General features: G+C 41.9%; 1 protein-coding gene across 3 annotated transcripts in view; it reads left to right on the plus strand.

The window, feature by feature from the left end:
• Window positions 1-25,129, plus strand: part of spg11 (SPG11 vesicle trafficking associated, spatacsin) — a 165,635-nt gene that overhangs the window by 40,363 nt on the left and 100,143 nt on the right. For all 3 annotated transcript variants that reach the window (XM_084334705.1, XM_084334706.1, XM_084334707.1), the window contains exons 11-14: window positions 11,198-11,374; window positions 18,302-18,373; window positions 18,700-18,827; window positions 19,816-19,991. In XM_084334705.1, the coding sequence (XP_084190831.1) occupies window positions 11,198-11,374; window positions 18,302-18,373; window positions 18,700-18,827; window positions 19,816-19,991 (553 nt within the window). The remainder of the gene's footprint in view (window positions 1-11,197; window positions 11,375-18,301; window positions 18,374-18,699; window positions 18,828-19,815; window positions 19,992-25,129) is intronic.

Below are 25,129 nucleotides of genomic sequence, written 5' to 3' on the forward strand. Positions count from 1 at the left end.
AAATGGTTTTCCTTGTCGGGCAGGAGTAACGTTTATAACACATGGATTGGGGAGAATCGAGCACTGCCGGTTCATGTTCTTTGGTGGATTATCTTGGCAACACGATCGACATCAATACTTGGAATGGCGATCAGATAATTGGAATATTCTTTTTGCAGTACATCCTAGTCAAGGTAAGGGCTATATGCTATCAATCTTGCGTTGATCCAATAATTCCTTCCCCGCGATCGGAGCGTGTGTCTGTAATGTACTGTGTAACATATTCCGTTGGCGACGATCGAAGCATAGAAACCCCCCAACCTGATGAAACATAATACCGATAATCTAGCATTGATTTCAGATTGATTGTTGATCCAAGCGAGGAATGGCACGGTTTCTAGTGACATGGACTAAACGCTGTTTAGCGGCGTTTCCTGGGATTACACAGAATTACTCTAAAACTATACTCATATTCACCACGGTATAAAGCGGGAATGTATGTATGAATGAAAAAAATTCAGTTTTTTGCATCTTGACCGGAAGAAACTCAATGACAATCGACTATATTATTAGATCCATAGCTATAATATTTAATATCGTTTTAGCACTGCAAACACCGGCATATAGCCCCATTCATTACAGCCCTGGCACACACGGCCATACGGCCCACAGCGACATCTGGCGCTGAATGTATTAAGAGTGAAAGGGCCTCATGCATTCTTTAAAAGATGACTAGTAGTTATAGTTAGAGGATGTATTGTCTGAGAGTGTCAATGTGTGTGTGCTTGTGTGTGTCTGTACGTCTGTACCATAAGCATGTTTGTGTGATGTGTAGGGGTGTAAATGTACACAGAAGCCATGGTTTGGGACGTACCTAGGTTTTGGGGTCACAGTTCGGTAAAAATTTGGTACAAAGGGAATAAAGCAACAAAAAATTCCAATTTAAAATGTTTTTGTTTTCTTATACTTAGTTCCATCTAGGCTTTTCGCGGTAGTCAGTGATACCGGTGTCATTCTGTGTTCAGGCATCGACTGAGTAAATTAATTGGTGTGTCATCACAAAATACAACCGACTAACACAGACTCACTGGCTTTTCATAATATAGATTTTACACAATTTCTACCCCACTAATATAATATAATGGTGTCAACATTACTGACTTGGATGACAATTTTACATTTTGTAATAGTCCAATCCAATCCAATCCAACTTTATTTATAAAGCGCTTTAACAGCCACAGGGGCACATAGTGAACCTGAAACGCTGACTCATTCATTTTATAGTTCATATTCTATTCACTCTATTAGTTGAGGCCTGTTTCTCTACTTCCTCAGTTTTCAAAAATATTAGAAAAACTCTTCAACAACAGATTAGATAAATTCATTGATAAACATAATTTACTCACCGATAGCATCACTAGCATTATAATAATAATAATACATTTATTTGTATAGCACTTTTCATACAGAGGTTGCAGTTCAAAGTGCTTCACAACAGTAAAAATACAGGCATGGGTGAGCATAGCAGGCAGGGCCGCCTCAGGGGGTGTGCGAGCAGTGCGGTCGCACAGGGCCTCGCGGGAAGGGGGGCCTCACAAAAAAAAAAAAAAAAAAATCTTTTATTTATTATTTTTTTATTATTTTTTTTATTTTTTTTTATTTTTTTGCGAGGCCCCCCTTCCTGCGAGGCCCTTTTTCATCACAGACCTAAAATCTAGTTTTGCTTATATGCTTATATATTTCACATTAGACACGTTTGTAGAATGTGTCTGACTTGTTCCTGGCTCTGAGGCTCTGCAGGCAGCTGTGAGGCTCTGCAGGCAGCAGAATTGGTTTCAATGAGGGGAGGGGTTACAGGTAAGGTAGCGTCTGTTGAGTTCATTGTGTGTGTCTGTGTGCGTGCCGGGGGGGGGGGGCGTGAACCGACGTGAACCGACTCATTGCCAGACGTGAGCGATTCGACTCACGCTCACGGCAATGAATCGGCTCTTATGAACGAGTCGCTCATGACCGACCCATCACTAGCGTCTGACTATTTCGCGCATGCAGCATTGGAGGTTATGCCAGCCAAGATGAAGAGGACATCGTTCGGCAGATGGACTGAAGATGAAAGTTGTTGCATGTTAGACAGTTCAGTCAGGCTAGCCATCCCGGCTAAAGACAGGGACAGCTAGTTAGCTTTAGCTACGTTATAATATTGAGTGCTAACGTGTGGTTCAGTCGGGATATAGCCATGATGATGTCGGCTAGTAGCTAGCTTAGCTAAATGCTAACTAGCGTTAGCTAACCTAGAGACAGCGCGTGCAGCATTGTTATGCCAAGATGAAGAGGATGGTCGTTCGGCAGATGAACTTTGTCAACTCCACGCGGTTGTCTCCATCCTCTTGGACGTTTGGTGAGTTTTTAATGCACTCTATTCTATTCTCGCCGTGGATATCTCTCTCTCTCTCTCTCTCTCTGGAGCCAAACGGGCCGACTAGCTGTTGTAGTACTAGTAGCTAACGGTGTGTGGCCTGGTGTCAGCACCTGTATTGCTTTTCTCACGTTGTACAGTTTTTCAGTGGTAGCCGCATAGCTTGCTTCTGCGTTAGCTAATGGTTAGCGATAGCCGGGTTGAGCTAACTGTTAGCCAGTTAGCTGTTTAGCTACGACGTTAGCTGCCGGCTGCGCTCGGCTGGGAACGTTAGTTTGATGCTATCAGTTAGCCTAGAGTTAGCTGTTAGCTTGTGCTACGACCATTGACATTAGCCGTGAGAATAGCAGGGGGCCCTGGCACTCTGACTACGACATCATCTTTGACAGAAGATGTAGTCGGGCCTGCACCATGACAAGGCTCCGGCCATAGCTTCTTTTTGTGCCGCCAGCGAGAGGCCTTTCGTCAACGTGGAGACCTGTGTTGCGGCCTTTCACCCTGCGTTCCTTGGTGCAGGTAAGATGTCCATTGGACATTACCCCACTCTTCCTTCCTTCCCCTCCCGAATGTTTTGTTAATAACGATGTTTTTTTCCAGGCAAAACATATGTTACTTCACAACATTTGGAGATACGACATGTGCTGTGTGTGAATTGTCTTGGTCGTTTGTGTAGCTTGGGTAGCGTTGGCCAAAGCTGTGTGTGGCCTGGTGTCAGTACCTGGCTACTCTATTTGCAGTTAGCCTATTTAGCTGATGTCGGCCATTGGCTCCTTGCTACTTTGTTTTCTCTGGTATAGACCCTCTTCTCTTTGGATTTAAGTGTTGATCTTTGTCCTTTTGGATCTATGTATATTCATGTTGCCTTTGTGAAGTTATCTTTTCCTTCTGTTTTGTTCTTCCATTAAAAGTTGAATATCCTTTAGGGGCTCATCTTTGCTTATCTCTCTCTCATACATGCTCTCTCTCTAACACACACACACACACGACACACAGACATGCTCTCTCTCTCTAACACACAAACACACATGCTCTCTCTCTCTCTCTCTCTCTCTCTCTCTTTCTAACACACACAGTCTGCCTATGGCGGCCTTTCTCGATGGCTAGGCTGTGCTCGCTGAGTCTGTACCTAGTCAAGGATCTTCAGTCACAGTGCTCAGGTATTCTGCCACTGTGTACTCTGTTTAGGGCCAAATAGCATTTCAATTTCTTTCCAATGTGTCTCTCTCTGTCTCTCTCTCTCTCTCTCTCTGTACACTGTATATTGACTGTAGAACGGGAGCTCTCTCTCGCTCTCTCTCTTGCTATATGTTGACTGTATCATGCCCAGCCTCGGGCAGCGCTATTATTTAAGAATATGTTGACTGTATGAAAAAATAAATAAAAAATGTACACAGGGCCTCGCATTTCTCCCAGGCGGCCCTGATAGCAGGGTATGGTAAATCAGTGTTTCACATTAGGATCTAGCATCCTAATAGGCTCTCTATTCAGTAATACAAATAATAAAGTAGTTTTAAATGATTAAGTTTAAAAATTGTCTAAAAATTATAAAATAGAACGGACATACAACAGTAAAAAATGTAAATAGCAAGGTTACAGTAAAAAGTGTGAAAAATAGTTTAAAATGATTCAGTTTAAAAATAGTCATCAGTAAGAAGTAAAAAGTGTGATAACCGACACATGAATTTGGCAGTGTAAAATAAGATAAAATTAGCATAGAAAAGTAGGCAGGGTAAGAATAGTGCAGGTAAGTCATTGAAATGCCTGAGCAAAGAGATGGGTTTTAAGCTGTCTTTTGAAGATGTCTAGCGAGTTGGCTTCCCTGATGTTTTGGGGTAGTTTGTTCCACAGTTTTGGGGCATAGTTGATAAAGGCTGCATTACCGATCCTCTTTTGACTGTTTCTGGGAGCCTCTAGTAGTCCAGCAGCTGATGATCGCAGTGTTCTTGCTGGCGTGTAATTTATTAGAGTGTTGGTGATGTAGCTAGGTCCCTGTCCATTTAGAGCTTTGTATGTAAGGAGAAGGACCTTAAAGTCAATTCTAAATGTAGGGGGCGGCTACGTGGCGTAGTGGGCAAGGCGCTCGCCACGAATGCAGAGATGCTGGGCTCGCCTGTTCGAGCCCAGCGCTCCACATTGCTTTCAGTTTAGCTGGTCGTTCATACTAATACACATTGGCCGTATTAGGGGGTGGGAAACTGATGGGTGGGGATCGGGCGTTGTGGACAGCAACTCCTACAGGTCGGTTGGTGCGCCTGCGCAGTAGAATCAGGAAGTGTTGGGGGCAGCGTGAGCCTCCCACGCGTTACTCCTCGCCACTGAGAGATCGAGCTGCGCAGGTGAAAAGATGCGACTGCTGTTACCTCAAGTACCGGAGGGGACTTGTGCTATGTATGACTTAGTCCACATTGCAGCCGGCTTGTGGGAGGCAAGAAACGGCGTTCGTGACAGGGGAGGGTTGAATTGGATGATACGAAAATTGGGATGGGAGAAAATATATAGAAAATGGGAGAAAAAGTGGATCAAAAAAAAAAAATCGATTCTAAATGTTACAGGAAGCCAGTGTAAAGCAGCTAAGACTGGACTAATGTGCTCTCTCCTTTTGGTTCTAGTTAGCAGTCGGGCTGCGGAGTTTTGGATTAGCTGAAGCCTCTCTGTGGTTTTCTTAGGGAGACCTGTGAAAAGTGCATTACAGTAGTCTAACCGGCTAGATATGAATGCATGAATTAGCTTCTCAGCATTGTTCTGATTAATAAATGGTCGTACTTTTGCTATATTTCTGAGATGGAAGAACGGTGTTTTCGTTACTTTGCTAATATGAGAATTGAAGTTCAGTTCTGAATCTATGATAACCCTGAGACTAGTGACCTCAGATTTGATCCAAGGGGTTAGTCTGCATAGTCTGGGGTTAGGGGTTAGTCTGCATATGGTTCGCCGACAACAAACTATCATTATACATGGGCAAAACAGAGTCCATTCTCTTCGGTTCAAATAACAAACTCAGCAAGACCGACGGCTTCTCGGTTACAGTGGGTGACAATATTGTCACAAGGAAAGATGAAATTACCTACCTGGGTTCCATCCTAGAGGCTAATCTTTCCTGTGACAAAATGGCATCCAATGTAATAAAAAAAGTCAACCAACGAACTCGATTCTTGTACCGGATCTCCTCTCTGGTAAACAAGAATACCCTGAAGACTCTAGCAGGAGCACTCATTCAAGGGTACTACGACTATGCTTGCACCTCATGGTACCAAAGCACCTCAAAGTCACTAAAAAACAAATTACAAACATCTCAAAACAAGCTAGTCAGACTACTGCTTGACCTGACTCCTAGAACCCACCTCACCCCTGCCCACTTTGACAACCTAGGATGGCTTAGAGTAGACGACAGAGTACAGCAACTTGCAATGGGCCTGGTCTACAAGATGCACTACGCGACCAAGGTACCCATGTACATGTCAAAATACTTCCCAAAGGTCAGTGAATACCACGATCACAACACCAGAGGGAGCTCCACAAATCATGTTAAACCCAGATTCGGCTCAAACAAGGGACTAAACACGTTTCGCAATTATGCCACATCAATGTGGAACGCCCTACCCAAAGCTGTAAAGGAATGTGAATCACTACCCACTTTCAAAAACACTCTCAAAAAACACCTACGGCGGGGAGCGCATATCTCGGCGCTATTTCTGCGTCGGGGAAAACCGTGCTCGTCACGGATCTGGGGGACACAAGTTCGATTCCCGGACCCGCCGTCATTTCTCAGAATGTCTTCCCCTGCTCTACATCCCATTTTCAACCTGTTTCTGTCGGTCATGCTTGACCAGAAAAGCGATAAACGCTAAAAAATAAAGTAAAAAAAAAAAAAAACACATACGGGAGACTGCAATTCGAAACTGGCCCCTACAAATGTCCTAACCTAGTTGTACAGTAAATGACCAAGTATGGCTTTGTCAGTATTCCAATGTACAGTGTACAATTTGTGTCCCCCCCCCTACCTAGATTAATAGTGGAAAAAAGGATTCTGGAGTTTCCAGCATTTTCTGTAATGATTTTAGAGAAGTAGTCTTTCCTTGCTAAGCGGATGGTTTTATTATAAGCAGTTAAAGCATCTTTGTATATATCACAGCATATGGTGGTTTTTGTTTTTCTCCAGTTTCGCTCTGCTGCACGACATTTCCTTTTTTCTTTGTTGACAGCATTATAGTTCAGCCAGGGCGAGGCTCTGGTCTTTTTCATTTTTAGTGGGGCGACAGAATCTAATACAGATGACAGTGCATCATTGAGATTTTCTACCATTTCATTTAGAGAGCTGTCATGATTGTGTGGTTCATGTAATCTGATAAGATTAATGAACTTTGATTCAGCCTTGTCGTTTAGGAGCCTCTTTTTAACTATGATTTATTTTTTTGTTTTAGTAAGGGTTATTTGAGTATCAAAAAATATACAGTGATGGTCGGAGACAGGTAATTCAGTTATTGAGACATTTGTTATGCTTAGCCCAGTTGTTGTTATAACTAAGTCTAATGTATTTCCAAGCTTGTGAGTTGCATTTGTTATATGTTGTGTTAGGTCAAAGCTATCCAGTAGATTTTCTAGCTCTATAGTTTTGGAGTCTGTTTTCTTATTAAAATGGATGTTCAAGTCTCCATTTAGGATCACCTTATCATATCCGGTAACACATAATGAGATCAGTTCAGAGAGCTCCTGTATAAATATTGGTGAGTGTCTGGGCGGTCGGTAAATTGTGACAATAATGGTTGATTCTGTTTTGAGCTCAATGGCAAGATATTCCATCGACATGAACTTGCCTAGTTCCGTGATTCTAAACAAGAGTTTTGAGGAGAAAATTGCTGCAACTCCGCCACCCCTTCTATTTTTTCTGGGTATTTTGATAAAAATTATAGTCTGGTGGAGAAGCCTCAATCATTATTGATGTAGCTGTGTCATTATTTAGCCATGTCTCTACTAGACAAATGCAATCTAAGTTATTTTCTTTAATCAGATAATTTACTAAAAATGTTTTATTATTCAGTGATCTGACATTTAGGAGGGCTAATTTTATTTGTTGGACTTCTTTAGAGGAGGTCTGCTTTGGCTTGACCTTGATGGCTTTGAGGTTAATAGCAGGTGAACGCATTGATGGTGTATATCTGTTATAGCTTTGACCATGCCATTGGCTGGTTAAGATTACCGGTATGTTTTGAAAGATGGCATGGTGTTTGTACTATTAATTTAATACCCGTTTTGGTGCTAGCAGACTGTCCATCTCCTCTAGTGCATGATTTGATTAGCTCTCTCGGGGACATTTGATCAAGCGGGTTGCTGGTGGCCATGATGGCCTTGTCTGGGGACAGGACGCCTTGTGCTTGTGCTTGTATCATGAGTTTGATGCCCTTGGAAGTCACTAAGGCATGACGTAGGTTTGCTGCTAGAAGCCTCGAACCAAGGCGTTTTGGGAAGAATCCATTCCTCTGAAAGCGTTCAGGATTATTCCAGAACACATTAAAATTGTCAATGAAATTCAGTCCGTGTGTAAGACAGGCAGATTCTAACCATGAATTATAATTTAGGAGTCGACTAAAGGCTTCTTGTCCTCTGCGATAGCATGCAATTGGTCCACTGATGGATACATCCTGACATTTGTCTAGTGTGTTCATTAAACAAGTGAAATCCTCTTTCAATGTCTCTGTGCCCGTTTTCCTTCGCAGGATGTCAAACGATCCAGAGTGAATGACAATTTTTGTTATGTCTGGATGAGTGTTGGAAGTATTTTGGTCAGCTCCTTCACAGATGTGTTTTCTAGACATCGATTTTCTGTGTTTGCCATTTCCACGTACCTTGTTGTGGAATCTCCAATCAATATGCAGTCTGTTTTCTGTGTGAAGTTAGTATTTTTCTTTCCAACAGTTCTTGGGCTGTTTTGGATTAGGCCGAGTCTGCCGGTTCTCACCACAGTCTTGTGGCCTTGGTGAAATAGCCTCGCTAGCTGTACCACTAGCCTTCTCAGTAGCCATCATGTTAATGTTAGTCTCGTACCTTCGGCGTCGGCTACTGCGACGCTCTCGTGGCTCTGTTTTTCTCGTCGTCTCATCGTTAGCGTGTGCTCCGATGTGCCGGCTGTTAGCTTCGCCAGCATTAGCGTGAGCTCCGGCATGCCAGCTGTTTGCTTCGCTAGTGTTAGCGTGAGCTCCGGTATTCCTGCTATTAGCGTCGTTAGCGTGAGCTCCGTTACGCTCGCTGTTTGCTTCGTTAGCGTTGTTAGCCACACTTCTAAGTCTCTTTGCTTTGGGTGTTGATATGCATGTTTCCGAGAGTAGGTTGAAACTATTTCCTGGCGGTACCGGGGGTGAGGTCCTGGTTCGTTTATTTCTCCTTTTATTCTTGACGGTGGTCCACTGCTTTGGTTTAGCTCCTTGGTTGTGCCAAGGACCGTCTTTTGGGTGGTGCTGTTCTGTAGCTACTAGCATAGGCCAGGTCCCAATCATGGTATCGTTGGCTATATTTGTAGTAGCTTCAAAAATAGAGTCAATGAGTCGCTCATCCTGTTGGATTTGGTGCAGGGTAGAAACCCGAGCCTCCAGCTCTACAATCCTCATACTCATCTTCAAGCAGTTAGTACATTCTGTGGGAGAGCCGAGTCCCGGCATCTTCCCTTATTTCCTGTCTTTTCAGGTTAGGCTAAACTGAAGCTAAGCTAGGTACTTAGCTGGTGGTGGTGGTGGTGATGATGATGATGGTGGTGGTGGTGGTGGTGATGGTGGTGGTGGTGGTGGTGATGGTGGTGGTGGTGATGGTGGGTCACTTCACAACCGGGGTCTTTATGAAATATCATACAACAGAGCTGTCCGTCGCTCTCTCCTAAACGGGGCAGTTTAGGAGACATCACTAGCATTAATAGAACTCATTGAAAAAATCACAAATTCCATAGATAAAAAAAAACATGTAGCTGGAGTATTCATTGATCTAAAAAAAAGCATTTGATACTATTAATCATGATATATTAATCAGGAAATTGGAAAGATATGGGATCAGGGGGGTAGTGTTGGACTGGGTGAGAAGCTATCTAAATAAAAGACAACAATTTGTGACAATGAGAGATTATAAATCTGAATGTTTGGACATTGCTTGTGGTGTCCCCCAGGGTTCAGTGTTGGGTCCAAAACTGTTCATCTTGTACATTAACGATATATGTAAAGTATCCAATATATTTAAATGTATTTTATTTGCGGATGACACTAATCTTTTTTTTTTCTGGTCAGAATATCCAGCAGCTTTTAGAGGTCATCACATCTGAAATGAAGAAATAAAAAAAAATGGTTTGATAGAAACAAATTATCATTGAACTTGAGCAAAACTAAAATTGTTATTTGGAAACTGTAGATTAAATACTCAAGTACAAGTTAAAATAAATTATGTGATTATTGAAAGAGTTTATGAAAATAAATTCCTATGTGTAATAATAGACCGTAAAATCTGTTGGAAACCTCACATAAAACATGTCCAATCTAAACTGTCAAGAAGCATTTCAGTCATGAGTAAAGTAAAGCACATTCTGGATAGAAAATCACTCTACATTCTCTACTGTTCACTAGTTTTACCATATTTAAATTACTGTGCTGAAGTCTGGGGAAACACGTATAATTCTACACTACAACCACTTTTTATACTCCAAAAAAGGGCCATAAGGATAGTTCACATTACAGGTTATTGTGATCACACAAACATATTATTTTTAAAGTCAAAAACATTAAAGTTAAATGATCTTGTGGAATTTAAAACGGCACAATTAATGTATAAAGCAAAAGGTTATGTACATCCAGGAAACATTCAAGAACTGTTCTTTGATAGGGAGGGGGGTTATAATCTGAGGGGAGAACTCAATTGAAAAGTTCTAAATGTACGCACTACCATGAGAAGACACTGCATCTCAATATGTGGAGTGAAACTGTGGAACAGTCTAAATGTGGTGCTAAAGCAATGTCCAAACATGAGAATTCAAACTGATGTATAAGGAAATGATGTTCACGAGGTACAGGGATGAGGAAGGGACTTGATATTCACGGGTGTTTACATTTTTATTTTATTTCTTTCATGTTTTACACATATTTTTTTTGCATATATATATATATATATATAGTTTTTTATGTTTTAAATTAGTACTCATTTGAGTAGTGGAAAAGGGGTAGGATTAAATAAGTGTATACTTCTTCTTACTCCTTTTCGAACATGTAAATTGAGTTATGTTTTGCTTTTGTTTAGTTATTATTTAGTTTGAGTTATGTTTTGATTTTGTTTAGTTATTTATTTAGTTTGTATTCATTTACATGTTCCAAATAAAGATTTCAAATCAAAGTCTTAAAGATGTTATTGTTTATTTTGAAAGCAATGTTAACTTAATTGTATGATAAATCTCTCTAAACATTTTCAAAAGTTTAAAATATGTTTTGATAGATTTTATTATTTTGATGCAGTCTCTGGAACATGTCAATAATAACAACGTGTATACATCATTATAACCAATTATTTGGTGATTAGTGTACAATCTTAAAATTATGTATTTTCTTTTCTTTATTTTTTTCATCTCTTTAATAATAGTTTTTAGTTTGTCATTTGCTGCCACTAGTGTTTAACTGAGTGAATTACTGGCTGACTGATGATGATATGGCTAGTATTTGAAGTTCTTTGCATCTAATAAAATAGTACATGAACATAAGTAGACTGCAGTTGTAATTGTCTGCAGAAAACATTATAACCGGGCCTACTGTATATATTATAATACTGTCTGTCTGTCTGTCTCAGGAGGTGGTCCAGCAGGCTGTGCTGACCAACCAAATCCCGAGGGCCCAGGCGTACCTGAGGGGCCAGAACAGGCTGGAGCAGAGCCTACAGGAGCTGAGGACCATGGGCCTCGGTCTGGCCTTCACCTGCCTCAGACACCGGGACCTGCCACAGGCCAGCCAGCTGCTCAGGAACATGGTGAACTATTATGTCCACTCCACACATTTCCATTCATTATATATTTAGTCTTTGGTATTTCATATTGGTCTCAAATTCTCAATACTATGGATGCAAACTGATATATTGGCAGGCGATCAGTATCAGCTGATTTGGCCGGTATGTACCAGATCTGCTGGGCCTGGCATTTCAAGTGTGGTATTTGCATTTGGAATCTGTTGCTGTCAACTCTCAATATGAGGTCCAAAGAGCTGTCACTATCAGTGAGGCAAGCCATCATTAGCCTGAAAAATTTAAACAAACTCATCCGAGAGATAGCAAAAACACTAGGTGTGGCCAAATCAACAGTTTGGTACATTCTTAAAAAGAAAAGAACACTGGTGAGCTCACAACACCAAAATACCTGGAGGACCACGGAAAACAATTGTGGTGAATGACAGAATTATTTCCTTGGTGATGGTTGGCCAGATCAAGAACAGAGGGTTCACCACAAGATGTGGTATTACAAATTTAAATTTTATGTATGATTGTTAGTTTGTCCAATTACTTTTGGTCCCTTAAAACGGGACACATACATATATCAATTGACATATACATTCACAGCCTTTATATGTTGCATTGTTTTTATAGAATGTGTTGTCCCAACACTGAGAACATTTTAAATATGTGCATTGTGCCTTTTCTGCAGTTCAGCTGTAGAATCCTCCCTCTTGAAACAAGCCAGAATTGCAGCCACAATCACTGTAGTTAATAACGTGCGTGTATGTGTGTGTGTGTGTGAAGATATCTTGATAAAGTGTGCATGTAAAAGTGCCGGCTCACGCTTAAATCTTCTCTTTTCTACTTAACATTGAACCTAAAATATGTTTCTGGCAAAAAATTTAACAAGATTACTATGCTGTTGCTGGATCTTGAGTCATATTTGATCTGCAACATCTAGTCTGGTAGTTGGAACAAAAATAAGATCTCACCAATAAATAATATCCTTTACGTCCACAGCCTGAATGTAAGGAAACATAATCAATTGATGGCCTTTATGCCACTGAACAAGCTGCAGTGCAGAGTCACACAGACTGCGGATCCACACAGACTGCAGACTGTGTACCCCCCCTCCACAGACACACACACACACACACACGCACGCACGCACGCACGCACGCACACACACACACACACACACACACACACGCACACACCTACACACCTACACACACACACACACACACACAGTGTGACTGAACATGAATGTTAACTAGTAGCCATTCCTCATCCTTGGTAAGCAGTAATAGACAGCGGTTCCTTGTTGTGAGAGCAGAATGTAGATGTGTACATTCTATTCCACTATAGCTATTGAATCATCGTTGATTCGTTGAATCATGACTATACATGTAAAACGTAATTGTTGATGATACAAATATTGTTGTAATTAGGATGTCTGTAGAATCGATGTTAACACAATCACCAATGATTTCTCACAAATGAAGCCCTTTAGCATGCAACGTCCCACATATGGGACGTTTTTACGGACTTTTTGCAACCGGCATTTTGGCGACCCCTAGTGGCTCGGGTGTGCATATTTTGTAATACAATATATATATCGAATTAAAGCCCCATTTGTTGCCTGTGGATAGCTCTTTCAGGTGACAAAATCCATTGAGCGGTTCTCGAGTTACATGCCGGTATTTGAGGCTTGTGCAAAGTACACGGTATTGCGCAAAATACCACTCCCGACTCAGGCTGCAGTAGTTCCGTCAATCTAGATCCGATCTCGAAAATGATTGTGGAGGGTTGTAGCCAATGAGTGTGGCTTTCCAATGATACCCCACATGGGGATCTAAATTACACAGTTTACCAAAATCACTCCTAATCACTCATTTCTGAATGGATCTTTATAAAATTTGGATATGTACTACATAAGGCTTCAGGCTATGGGTCCGTATGGATTTGTAAGCCATACCACCTTCTGGGGAAATACTACCTCTGGACTACTAACTACTACAGAGAAACTTGAGTAACAAGTTTTTCTACAACTCAAGTTCAGACCTATGTTACTCTATTACGTTAGCACTAAAAGTGAATTCTTTTTCTGGAATCAGAAACTTCAGAATGTCATCTTTCAAAAGAGACCAGGCTCATGCATGTGCTATAAGTATAAAGTATGTTGTTTTGGTTTGCAAAAAAAGTATGCAGTCCTCAAAAACTAAAACTAAAATGGCCAGGAGAGTCATTGCAGGTTAACCGGTTAATTAACTCATCGACTGCCACGCTGTTTTCCCATCTTTACTCAATGGTGCCAGCGTTGTTGACTATTTTCGCGATGTTTGCGGACCCATCGTGTGTTCTGTATTATAGCTATGGAGACAATAGTATAGATAATTTGACAGGCATTGTTTATAGTCCAACATTAAGTCCAAACCAGTTAATTTCTACATACTTTAGTTTGTGCGCTATTACACGCTAAACATCGCCCCTTTCCAAAATAATCCAGTATTTTTTTCTAGATCGCGAGATATGACGTCTTATATGCATATGACTAAATTGTTCGGGTTGCTCGCCTGAAACTCCAAATATTTCCAAATCAAAGGTATATACCATATATAGATTTTTCTTCACAAAATCATCAAGGGGGGGGGGGGGGGGTGTTTTACCTCGAAAACTGCGATCGTTACCAAAAGCATGTTTTAGGTTCAGTAAAATAGACATAGAATAGACCTTACCTTAGTCAGAAGGTACTCCAAAAAGAATAATCCCAGTGATCCCATCGTGATCGCAATTACTCGTGTATATTGGGCATGGCTATCATACGGGAAACAATAGATTTGAGGCGATAAAATCTCTGACCGATTGCTCTGTCCTGATTTCCTCTGAGGGGGAGGAGTTCCTGCAGACACTCCCCACACTAAAGTGGCCCCACACTAAACTATCCCAGTTTGAAAGGTAGGCAATACTGCCACCTTGCGGGATTCGATTGCCATTGCAATTTTAACTTAGGCAGCGGTGCAAGGGATACACAGGGATGTCCGCGCGAGTGTTTAGAATGGGGATCAAAGGAAAAATATCGAAGGCTCTAAACCCGAGAAATCTCTGGTATGGCGCTCAACAGTTGGCGACGAAACCCGAGAAATGTCGGGTTTGGCACAGAAAGTGTTAAGAACACGGGCGCACACCAATCTGGCCCATCTACGACTGCTTTTCTGCGTTCTTAAATCCTGTTTTTAGCTAACAACGAATCTCAGATAAGAAACCGTTCTTGAATGCCAGAACTGGCCTGAGAACTTCGGAAGAAATCTCTTCATAACCTTTTCTTAACTCATTCAACGCCATAGCCACGCCCCATCTCTGCTCTCTAGCGCCAGCTTTCCATTCCCTATTTTCATGACATTTCATGATCTTTGCGGATCTATTGTATATTCTATATTTTAGCTATGGAGAAAATAGTCCGGCTCATTTGACAGACACTATTTGTAGTCCAATATGTAAAAAAGAGTTAATCTTTTCATGTATGCATTCGCGTGTTATCCCGTGGTGAATATTGTATAGTTTCAGAGTGATCCGGTCTAATTCCTGGAATCTGAGTTATGGAGCGCTATGTGCATTTTGCGAAAGTCATTTGCGTTGCTCACCTGGACACGATATTATTTCCGAATCAAAGGTATATAATAGGTATTATGTTTCATCATGAAGGCATCAAAGGGGGGGGGTCGTTTTGTGATGCTCTGATCGTCAGCAACGGCATACGTTTTTAATACTACATACAGTACGTTGATCGATGTGAAATCATTGTCGGATCAAAGTAGGATTGATGTCATATACCGGTAGTCCTTACCTTTGAGTTATTCCAAAATTAATATTCCAATTGTCTGATCGCGTTTTCCAGTATTGATGTCCATCGGGTCCCTGACATGAAATGTGACACATCAAGTGTGCTGGACACGGGGTGGCTAGGTGGCGCAGTGGGCAAGGCGCTCGCCACCAATGCAGGAGATGCTGGGTTCGAGCCCAGCTCTCGGCGTTGCTACCAGCTTGGCTGGTCGTTCATACTAATACAATTGGCAGTATTAGGGGGTGGGAAGCTGGTGGGTGGGGATCGGACGTTGTGGACAGCGACTCCTACAGGTCGATTGGTGCGCCTGCGCAGTAGAATCAGGAAGCGACAAGGGCGGCGTGTCCCTCCCACGCAGACCCTCGCCGCTGAGAGATCGCGCTGTACAGGTGAAAAGATGCAACGGCTGCCTCCTTGAGTACCGGAGGGGACACGTGATGCAAGGCTTCGTCCACATTGCAGCCGGCTTGTGGGAGGCATGGCTTAACAACGTTCGAGACAGGGGAGGGTAGAATTGGACAATGCGAAATTGGGACGGGAGAAAAATAGAAAAAATGGGGAGAAAAAAGTAGATCAAAAAAAAAAGTGTGCTGGACACGTTCCAAGGTGCTCGAAAGAAGCGTTTCACTTGCCGGGGTCCAAATTCTCCGCCCGGACCGTATAAAATGTAACGCACAGTGTGAAATAAGGTTTCAAAGGGTACTGCCACCTAGCAGGATTCTTAAAAACTCAGTACAGGCCCGAGTATCAATAGTTAAGATGGATGTTTTACCTAGAATCAACTTAATTAGCTCAATGTTACCGTTACCCCCTCCTGATGGTTACTGGAAAAAATTACACTCCACCGCATATACATTTATTTGGAATAACAAACCTCCACGAATAAAAAGATCCACCGCACAGAGAAACAAAGCCGACGGAGGATTAGCATTTCCAGACTTTTACCACTATTTTAAAGCGTACTCTTTAAGACCACTGACAACCTGGTTTGACTCCCAAGCATCTGTATCCTGGAGAAACTTAGAAGAAAATATAGTAGCACCACATAGACTGCAGGACATAGTATACACCATATTATCAATTAAGCAATGCGAATTTGAAATTTGGCCCCCTTTACACATGTGATTCGGATATGGCGTGAAACACAAAACAAAATATTCTAACCAACATAAATGGCATAGCCATACTCCCCTATTCAATAACAATGCACTCCTTATTGGAAAACGACCTATCAGATACCCCAAATGGGAAAAGCAGGGCATACATACATTGGGAGATGTTTTCAACAAACAGGGTTTTTGTAGCTATCAAGATATACATAACAAATTTAACCCTACCAGTTCCACATATTATTTTTACGCACAGTTATTGGAATGTTTGAAGGCTCATGGAGTCCCATTAAGGATACCAATTGAGCACCACAGATATCACAAATTCTTCTATGAAAGAGAGACATCGAGAGGCTTTGTATCTGATTTTTATCATCACTTACTAACGTCTTCGTATGGAATCCTTCCCCTAGACTCAGTCTGGAGGAGGGATATACCAGACTTGGAAATTGATTTTGATTGGCAAGAAGTCTGGGCAAACGTTCGAATTGCGTCACGCAACCCGGACCATCAACAAATTAATCTTAATTATATTCATAGGACATACCTGACTCCTATAAGATTGAACAGAATGGGACTTAGACAAGATTCTCTATGTTCCTTATGTACAAATGGGGATGAGGGTACATTTATGCACATGTATTGGGATTGCCCACCGGTTAAGATATTCTGGGAAGAAGTGACCCAGCAATTATCAGAATTCTTATTTCTGAACATACCTGTACACCCCTCTGTATTGCTGTTGAATGATGTTTTTCAGTTTGCAGCCCCTATACAGCTAAAGAGACTAGTTTTATCCGGTCTCACAGCTGCTAAAAAGCTGATAGCATCACGATGGATTCAACCGGATAAAATGTGCCGGAAGGTATTGGTTCTTACCTATCTCGATGTGATTTATCTAGAGATATCTACAGCAAGAATTTTAGGTGTCAGTGAAACCAACATTGCAATCTGGTTAGAAGTGGTGGAGAGAAGGGCGGTCAGGTGGCGTAACAGAGATTGCGTTCGTCACCAAACCCCGGAGCGGCTAGATTCGCCTGTTCGAATCCAGCTCACAGCTCCGGGGTTGTCACCAGCTTGGCTGGCCGTTCACACTAATACAATTGGCAGTATTAGAGGGTGGGAGAAGCTGGTGGGGTGGGTCCGGGTCGTTGTAAACAGCAACTCCTACAGTTCGGTCGGGGCGCCTGCTAAGCGCGGATAGGACTTGAGTGGGATAGTGTGATCCTTCCACACGCTACGCCCTCTCAATGAGAATCCGCGCTGCCAGGTGAAAAGAAGCGGTTGATTGGCTGGACGTGTGTCGGAGGAAGCACGTGATAGCCTCCACTCTCCCAGACCGACTGTGGGGGGTAAGTGCGCAGCGACCAGGAAAGGGATTGGGAATTGGCATAACGACTAACATTGGGATGGGAGAAAATCGGAGGAAAATGGAGGGGGGAAAAGATCAATAAAAAAAAAAAAAAAAAAGTGGTGGTGGTGGAGAGAATAAAGGCTAGCATATGAATTGTAGTGCCTGGTTAGAAACGAATGAAAATGGATGGATTATCCAAGTGGGGGTCCGGGGGGGGAGAGCGAGCAAGAGCATAATGTATGTATTGTATTAGATAGCAAGTATTAGGTATATATCTCGTAAACTACATTTATATTGATTCAAATGGAATGTATAGTCCTGTGATTTACATTGGATGTTTACTATTAATGCTTGTGTGTCTAATTTTATGTTATGTTTAAAAAAATCATACAAAAAAAAATACAATTTTTTTTTTAACGCACAGTGTGAAATAAGGTTTCAAAGGGTACTGCCACCTAGCAGGATTCGGCCCGCATTGCACTCTCTGGGTCTCAGAATGAGTTCCAATGATAACACAGAGGTCCGTGAGAGTGTATAGAATATTAAAATAAATAATAATAACGATATAACGAGTATACTCGTGATTGGCGCAGAAAGTGTTTAGTGCGTTAGTAGTGAATGAGGTTCATTGTGGTCAAACACTCTTTCTGCCATCTTTGCAGGGTTTCAGTGTGAAGAAACAGCTGCACAGAATCTGCCTCTACACGGATGACAAGGACCTGAGAGATTTTGTGGTAAGCCTGGTATTTAATGGTACAATGAACTCTCCCAGATGATTAACTCTCCCAGATTATTAACTCTCTCAGATTATTAACTCTCCCAGATAGATTAACTCTTTCAGATGATTAACTCTTCCAGATGATTAACTCTCTCAGATGATTAACTCTCTCAGATGATTAACTCTCTCACATCATTGGACATGATACAGTGTACCATGGAACCTATGTCTCACGACTGTCCCTCATCTGTGGATCCAGTATGTGTTCTGATCATGTTCCACCTGCAGGTTTTAAATGCAGGAATCTTAATGACAATATGATTGAATTTCCAAATCCCTAAGGTGGAGGAGCTGTCAAAACAGAGCTATTTGTCAGATGAGGAACTGCAGAGTGTTGCATTCATCAAAGATATGGAGACGTTGGGTTCACTACCAGCTACATGTTGCTCAGAGCTTGTGACTGGACCAAGGTAATGGTCTTTTATTTTTTAATCGTTCTGTTTCATATCCTCTTTCAAGTTGTGTCTGTTTTGCACATGTCTTCTAGATGAAGGTGGTTTCAGTGGGATTTAGTTGCTAGGTAACAGCTTGGACAGCAAGTTTAATATGTTTCAGTGGGATAGAATAGAATCGAATAGAAGTACTTTATTAATCCGAGGGATTTAGTTGCTAACAGCTTGAACAGCACGTTTATTTCCTGTTGCAGTGTTTGCTAATATCAACAGCTGACAGGAAATCAAACATAGTCCATTAGAATGTTCATGTTGTCAAGTTGAAACCGTCTATACACCTGCAAATAGTTGTCATAGCGACATATGTATTGCACTTTACTTTAAATGGGGGTCAAGTAGCATTGAAATATTAAATTCGGTGTGCATAAATGTAAAACATATAGTATAATTGTTTCTATACACCTATGTACCAATTAACATTCTCAAATGTTCCAGAAATAATTTTGTGAGAAATCTGACTTACCACAAATTGTAGAGGTTGCCTGTACTAAGTCCTCAAGGGAGAAAGGTTAATTATATTCTGTTGATATTACGGATGGGCATTTTTAAGAAAAATCCAGATCGATTGATCGCATGCTATCAATTATTTTCTGTTGATATTAGGGATGGGCATTTTTAAGAAAAATCCAGATCGATTGATCGTGTATTACTCGAAAAGGGAATATTCGTTTTTATATATATATATATATAAAAATTTTTACTTAATTTTGTTCATTCACGTATATGTTTAAGGAAACCAACAAACAGTTATAATCTTACACATACATGTGAAACAAATATGTAAAAAAATATATATATTTAAATTTAAAAAAAATCATAAAAATTATTAATAATTTAAGATAGATTTTTCTCATAGCTACGATTACTCACGCCCCCATCCCTAGATCTTACACTCCCAAGCTGTGACCATGTGTTACCCCCTCTTCCTGGGTACTTCCTCCCTCAGGGTCCTTCAGATGTCCCAGGCAGACCCGGCCTGGAGGAGGCTTTTGGAGGAGCTAGTCAGGGAGAGGAGCCCCCGCTCTGGAGCAGATCTGTGGAGTTCCCTTAGGCTGGACTGGGTCAGACATTGGGATGAGGCCACACAGAGAACCATCCTGCTGTCTCAACTACAAGACCCAGGTACTGTAACGTCGACCTAGAGCTGCATGATTATGACCCAAGTGCTGTAACATCACCCTAGAGTTGCACCATTATTACCCAGGTACTGTAGCATCACCCTAGAGCTGCATGATAATGACCCAGATACTGTAGCATCACCTAGAGCTGCACCATTATGTCCCAGGTACCCTAGCCTCTATCATGAATCCATCTACCTGGGCATGCCTGAGAGGATCGGACAGGGAGCAGTTTTTGAGGTGGAATCACCCAGTGAATAGTGTCTGAAATGATAGGAACAAGTATGGCGGTGGTGTCTGCATGTACATTCATAAGGACAGCAAATTCATTAACCGTACTAACCTATATCATGAGGCTATTGAAACTGTATGGGTGGAAATTCTATTTGAAAGGGCTAAATCTGTTCTAGTCGGCACAATTTACAGACCGCCAGATCAAAATGGCTTTTATGATACGCTGGAGGTGTGCTTAGCTGGAGCTGAGGATGCAGAAAAGATTCTTATTGGGGATTGGAACACGGATATGCAACAAAAAGATGCACCCGTCTTCAAATCCTTCAATAGGTTTTGTGATCTGCACGGCCTCAGCCAGCTGATCACCCAACCCACACGTGTATGTGAATCAACTCAGACTACCATTGACCTCATCCTGACCTCTGACAAGTCCAAGATATTCAATAAATGGGTTTTAGCATGCGGGTTAAGTGATCATTATATGATATTCTGTACCCGCAAAAAGCTAAAACAAAAGGCCGGCTAGAGACAACAGTCACATCTAGAGACCCCAAAACCTACTCTAGCGAGGCCTTTAACCTTGAACTGGAGAGCCTGGACTGGTCAGATGAGCTCAATGGTACACTGGTTGAAGAAACATGGCTTGGTTTCAAAACCAAATTTTCAACAATACTAAACAGCATGGCCCCCCTAAGAACCACCAGGGTAAAAAATTGCGCTGAGCCGTGGATGCACTCCGAAATATTGGCCGCTATGAAAACCAGAGACAAAAAAATGCTCTTGAGTTTCGTAAAAGTCAGTCAAAGCTTACCAAAAGCAGGAGCAGTGAACTCCAAGTCCGTGACTGAACTCAAACTGGAAAGAAACAGACTAAGAAATGACGTAAACTCCATGATCAAAACTGCAAAATTGCATCAATGACAAAACTGAGGAAAACAAAAACAAACCATGTGAACTTTGGAAATTACTCAATAATCAACTAGGCTGCAGTATAAAACTCAACCAGATTTTCAAACATAAACATAAAGACAGACAACACGCTCATCACAGACAAGCTGGATGTAGCCAATTACTTAAACATTTTCTTCACAAACATAGCCACAACACTGGTAAACAAACTACCCTCCCACTCAGGGCATTTTGGGGTAGAACACATCATAGCCTACTACAATAACCTATTTCAAACTAGAAATGGTAACAACAGCTGAGGTACTCCAACCTAACAAGGCCACTGGCCATGACAATATCCCCTCCAAATTCCTCAGAGACTCAGCAGCCGCCATCACCCCAGTCATCACACACATAATAAACCTCTCCATAAAACAGGGACATGTACCCAAAGACTTCAAAATTGCGAGAGTAACATCCCTGCACAAAAAGGGCAGCAAATTAGACCCAGGCAACTACCGCCCTGTTTCTATCCTTACCTCCATCTCGAAAGTCATGGAAAAAAATTGTATACGAACAGGTTGAAAAGTACCTTGCGGAAAAAAATCGAATCTACGAATTCCAATCTGGCTTCAGAACATACCACTCCACTGACACATGCATTCTCTATTTAAACGACCACATCAAACAAGAGGTGGACACAGGCAAATACTGCGGCATGGTCATGCTGGACCTACAAAAGGCCTTCGACACTGTCAATCACTCCATTCTGATTGACAAGCTAAAAGCAATTGGTTTGATAGTCTATCCGTGAGCTGGATGCAATCCTACCTGGAGGGGAGAGAACAGATGGTGGAGGTAAACGGTACCCTCCGCCCCCCCCCCCCCCCCCCCCCTCCCAGTGAGCTGTGGTGTTCCACAAGGAAGCATACTAGGACCGCTACTGTTCCTAATTTATGCAAATGACATGTCGTCAGCTTGTGACTGCAACTTGTTCCTGTTCGCGGACAACTCAGCCCTGCTGGTCTCTGACAAGAACAAATTACAGGTTGAAAAAACCCTCAGCTCGGAACTAGGCAAAATCTGCATCTGGCTTGCTGATAACAAACTATTATTACACCTGGGTAAAACCGAGTCCATTCTCTTCGGTTCAAATAACAAGCTCAGCAAGACCAACGGCTTCTCAGTTACAGTGGGTGACAATATTGTCACAAGGAAAGATGAAATTACATACCTAGGTTCCATCCTAGAGGCAAATCTTTCCTGTGACAAAATGGCATCCAATGTAATAAAAAAAGTCAACCAACGAACTTGATTCTTGTACCGGATCTCCTCTCTGGTAAACAAGAATACCCTGAAGACTCTGGCAGGAGCACTCATTCAAGGGTACTACGACTATGCTTGCACCTCATAGTACCAAAGCACCTCAAAGGCGCTAAAAACTAAATTACAAACATCTCAAAACAAACTGGTCAGACTACTGCTTGACCTTACTCCTAGAACACACCTCACCCCTGCCCACTTTGACAACCTAGGATGGCTTAGAGTAGACAACAGTACAGCAACTTGCAATGGGCCTGGTTTACAAGATACACTACACGACTAAGGTACCCATGTACACGTCAAAATACTTCCCAAAGGTCAGTGAATACCACGATCACAACACCAGAGGGAGCTCCACAAATCATGTTAAACCCAGATTCGGCTCAAACAAGGGACTAAACACGTTTCGCAATTATGCCACATCAATGTGGAACGCCCTATCCACAGCTGTAAAGGAATGTGAATCACTACCCACTTTCAAAACCACTCTCGAAGAGCACCTACGAGAGACTGCAATTCGAAACTGGCCCCTGTAAATGTCCTAACGCAACCCCCTCCAATGTACAATAAATGTCCTATTAAACCCAATAATACACGAGACCCTCTTCTTGGGACCAAGTAAGGTTTAGTCGATAATCCAATGTACAGTTACCCCCCCCCCCCATTTACTGTTTATTCCAAGCCTTTTATTCTACGATTCCACCACCTGCCATACCTTTCATGTTCATCCGATCTTTCTTTAAAGTGCCACTTGCAGCTTAAACCCTACTCTTCATTTATGGGTAGTTTACATCATTGGTATCTAATTTCATTTATTTTTATTTATTTTTTTGACGCCGGAAATTCCACTCAGAAAGGGTTAAAAATGTCCATGCACGAATAACATGTATGGAGCCAATCAAAAAGCTTATCAGACGCTATCAGTGCCGTGACGTCACTGCAGGTAACTTTTCCCTACTTCTCATCCACTACAATGGAGTTTGACGAGTGCAGAAAGCCATTTCCTTGATCCAAATAGACGCCTTACAAGACGAAAATGGGTTTAATCGTCGGAGAGACTTTGATGGACCTCTACTACTGCATTTTTGGTTGAAACAAAGGTAGTTATAAGGTTTTTAATGTCGTAAAAAAGAACTCCATTTACCACTAGGCAGCCTGTTGTTCAGTACAGCAGCGCTATTGGCTGTCGCCTTATCCCCGTCACGGGTCATAGTACCAAGCTAGCTAGCTAACGTTAACATTAGCATTATGTCTACTGTCGTGAACCATTTTAAATCGGGGCATGTAGAAGAGTTTCGGGAACGAGTAAAATGGGCAGGTCCTCTTCTCAGACCTGTGGGGCAAAGCACTGCACGCATCATGCCGGCTAGCAAGCTACACGTCACGGCATGTTGATAGCACGATAGTAGCCCCTTTCGTGACTGATGCACTCGGTGCATCACAGTCACGAAACGGGCTACCACGATAGCTAACTAACGTTACCGTTACAAGCTCAAACACCTTATAACTACTACTACTCTCGTGTCCATAAGTTCCCTGGCAGAATACTTTGTTTGTGAGGACAAAGGTATACAGGAGTTAGGAGTTTCGAGAATGCCGGCTAGCAAGCTAGCTACTAACGTTATATACACAATATGTACAACGACACCATGATTTACATTAGTATTTACAAATATGGTAACGTGGTTGTGGCTTTTACAAACTAGTGGTTAACTTTAGAGATAAATGGCTAGGCTATGATCACGGAGCAATAGTGTTAGGTGAAACAGATACTAGATCCTCGGCTAGTAGTAACAAGAAGGCTCTTTGCTTCCTGCCACTACCTGCGTGTGATTCTCAGCGCCCCTCGCTGCCCTGATACCTGGTGTGACATCATCATTAAGATGACACGCGCACGCTATGAAACATGGATTAAAATATGCATGCGTGTGGTGGTTGTGGTTGGGCAGACAAAATGTTTGATAAAAACGCTAAAACTCGGTCAATTTCGATAATTTTTTTCCCCTCTTCATGAAAGTCACCGTTGGCCTAGTCCACATTGTTTATTGAACAAAAATACAACCTGCAAGTGGGCCTTTAACACATTGAATGCCCATCACGAGAATTCTCGGATTATTTTTTTATTAGCGATCTGAATTCATATTTCATCAACCGAGTCTACCGTTGGTAATCCTGCCCCGCCAGGCGCTCAGATGTGAAAAAAGCGCCCCCTAACGTCTCCCAGATGGTAATGCACCATTTTGGATTGGACTCGATGAAAATGGATGAGAAAAAAAAACTCCGGAATCCACATTTTACTTCTCACGCATGTAACCGGAGCCGATCAGATTCATTCTGGACCCTCAGCACAGCGTGTAATATGTGTTTTACAGTATACGCGTGGGATCAATAAAAGGATCGATTTTTGGAATGGTGATCAGGAATTGGAATAATCCATTTGGATACCATCTGATATCAGGTAAGGAATCTATTTTACCAGTCTTAGGATAATCAGACACGGAGATACGCTTTTCCCCTATAATGTGATATGGCTGTTTGACTGTAAGATCGATCAGGAACTGAGAGAATCTATTTTCAGCGCGCGGCACGAGCGTGCACACGTACACATATACTATCGATAATCTAGCGTTTATTTGAAAACTATTCATAAATAGGCAGAAAAATTACAACGTTCTAGAATATTACAGTACAGGGCGA

The sequence above is a fragment of the Notolepis coatsorum genome, assembly GCF_963971535.1.
Source record: "Notolepis coatsorum genome assembly, chromosome: 18".
NCBI lineage: Eukaryota > Metazoa > Chordata > Actinopteri > Aulopiformes > Paralepididae > Notolepis > Notolepis coatsorum.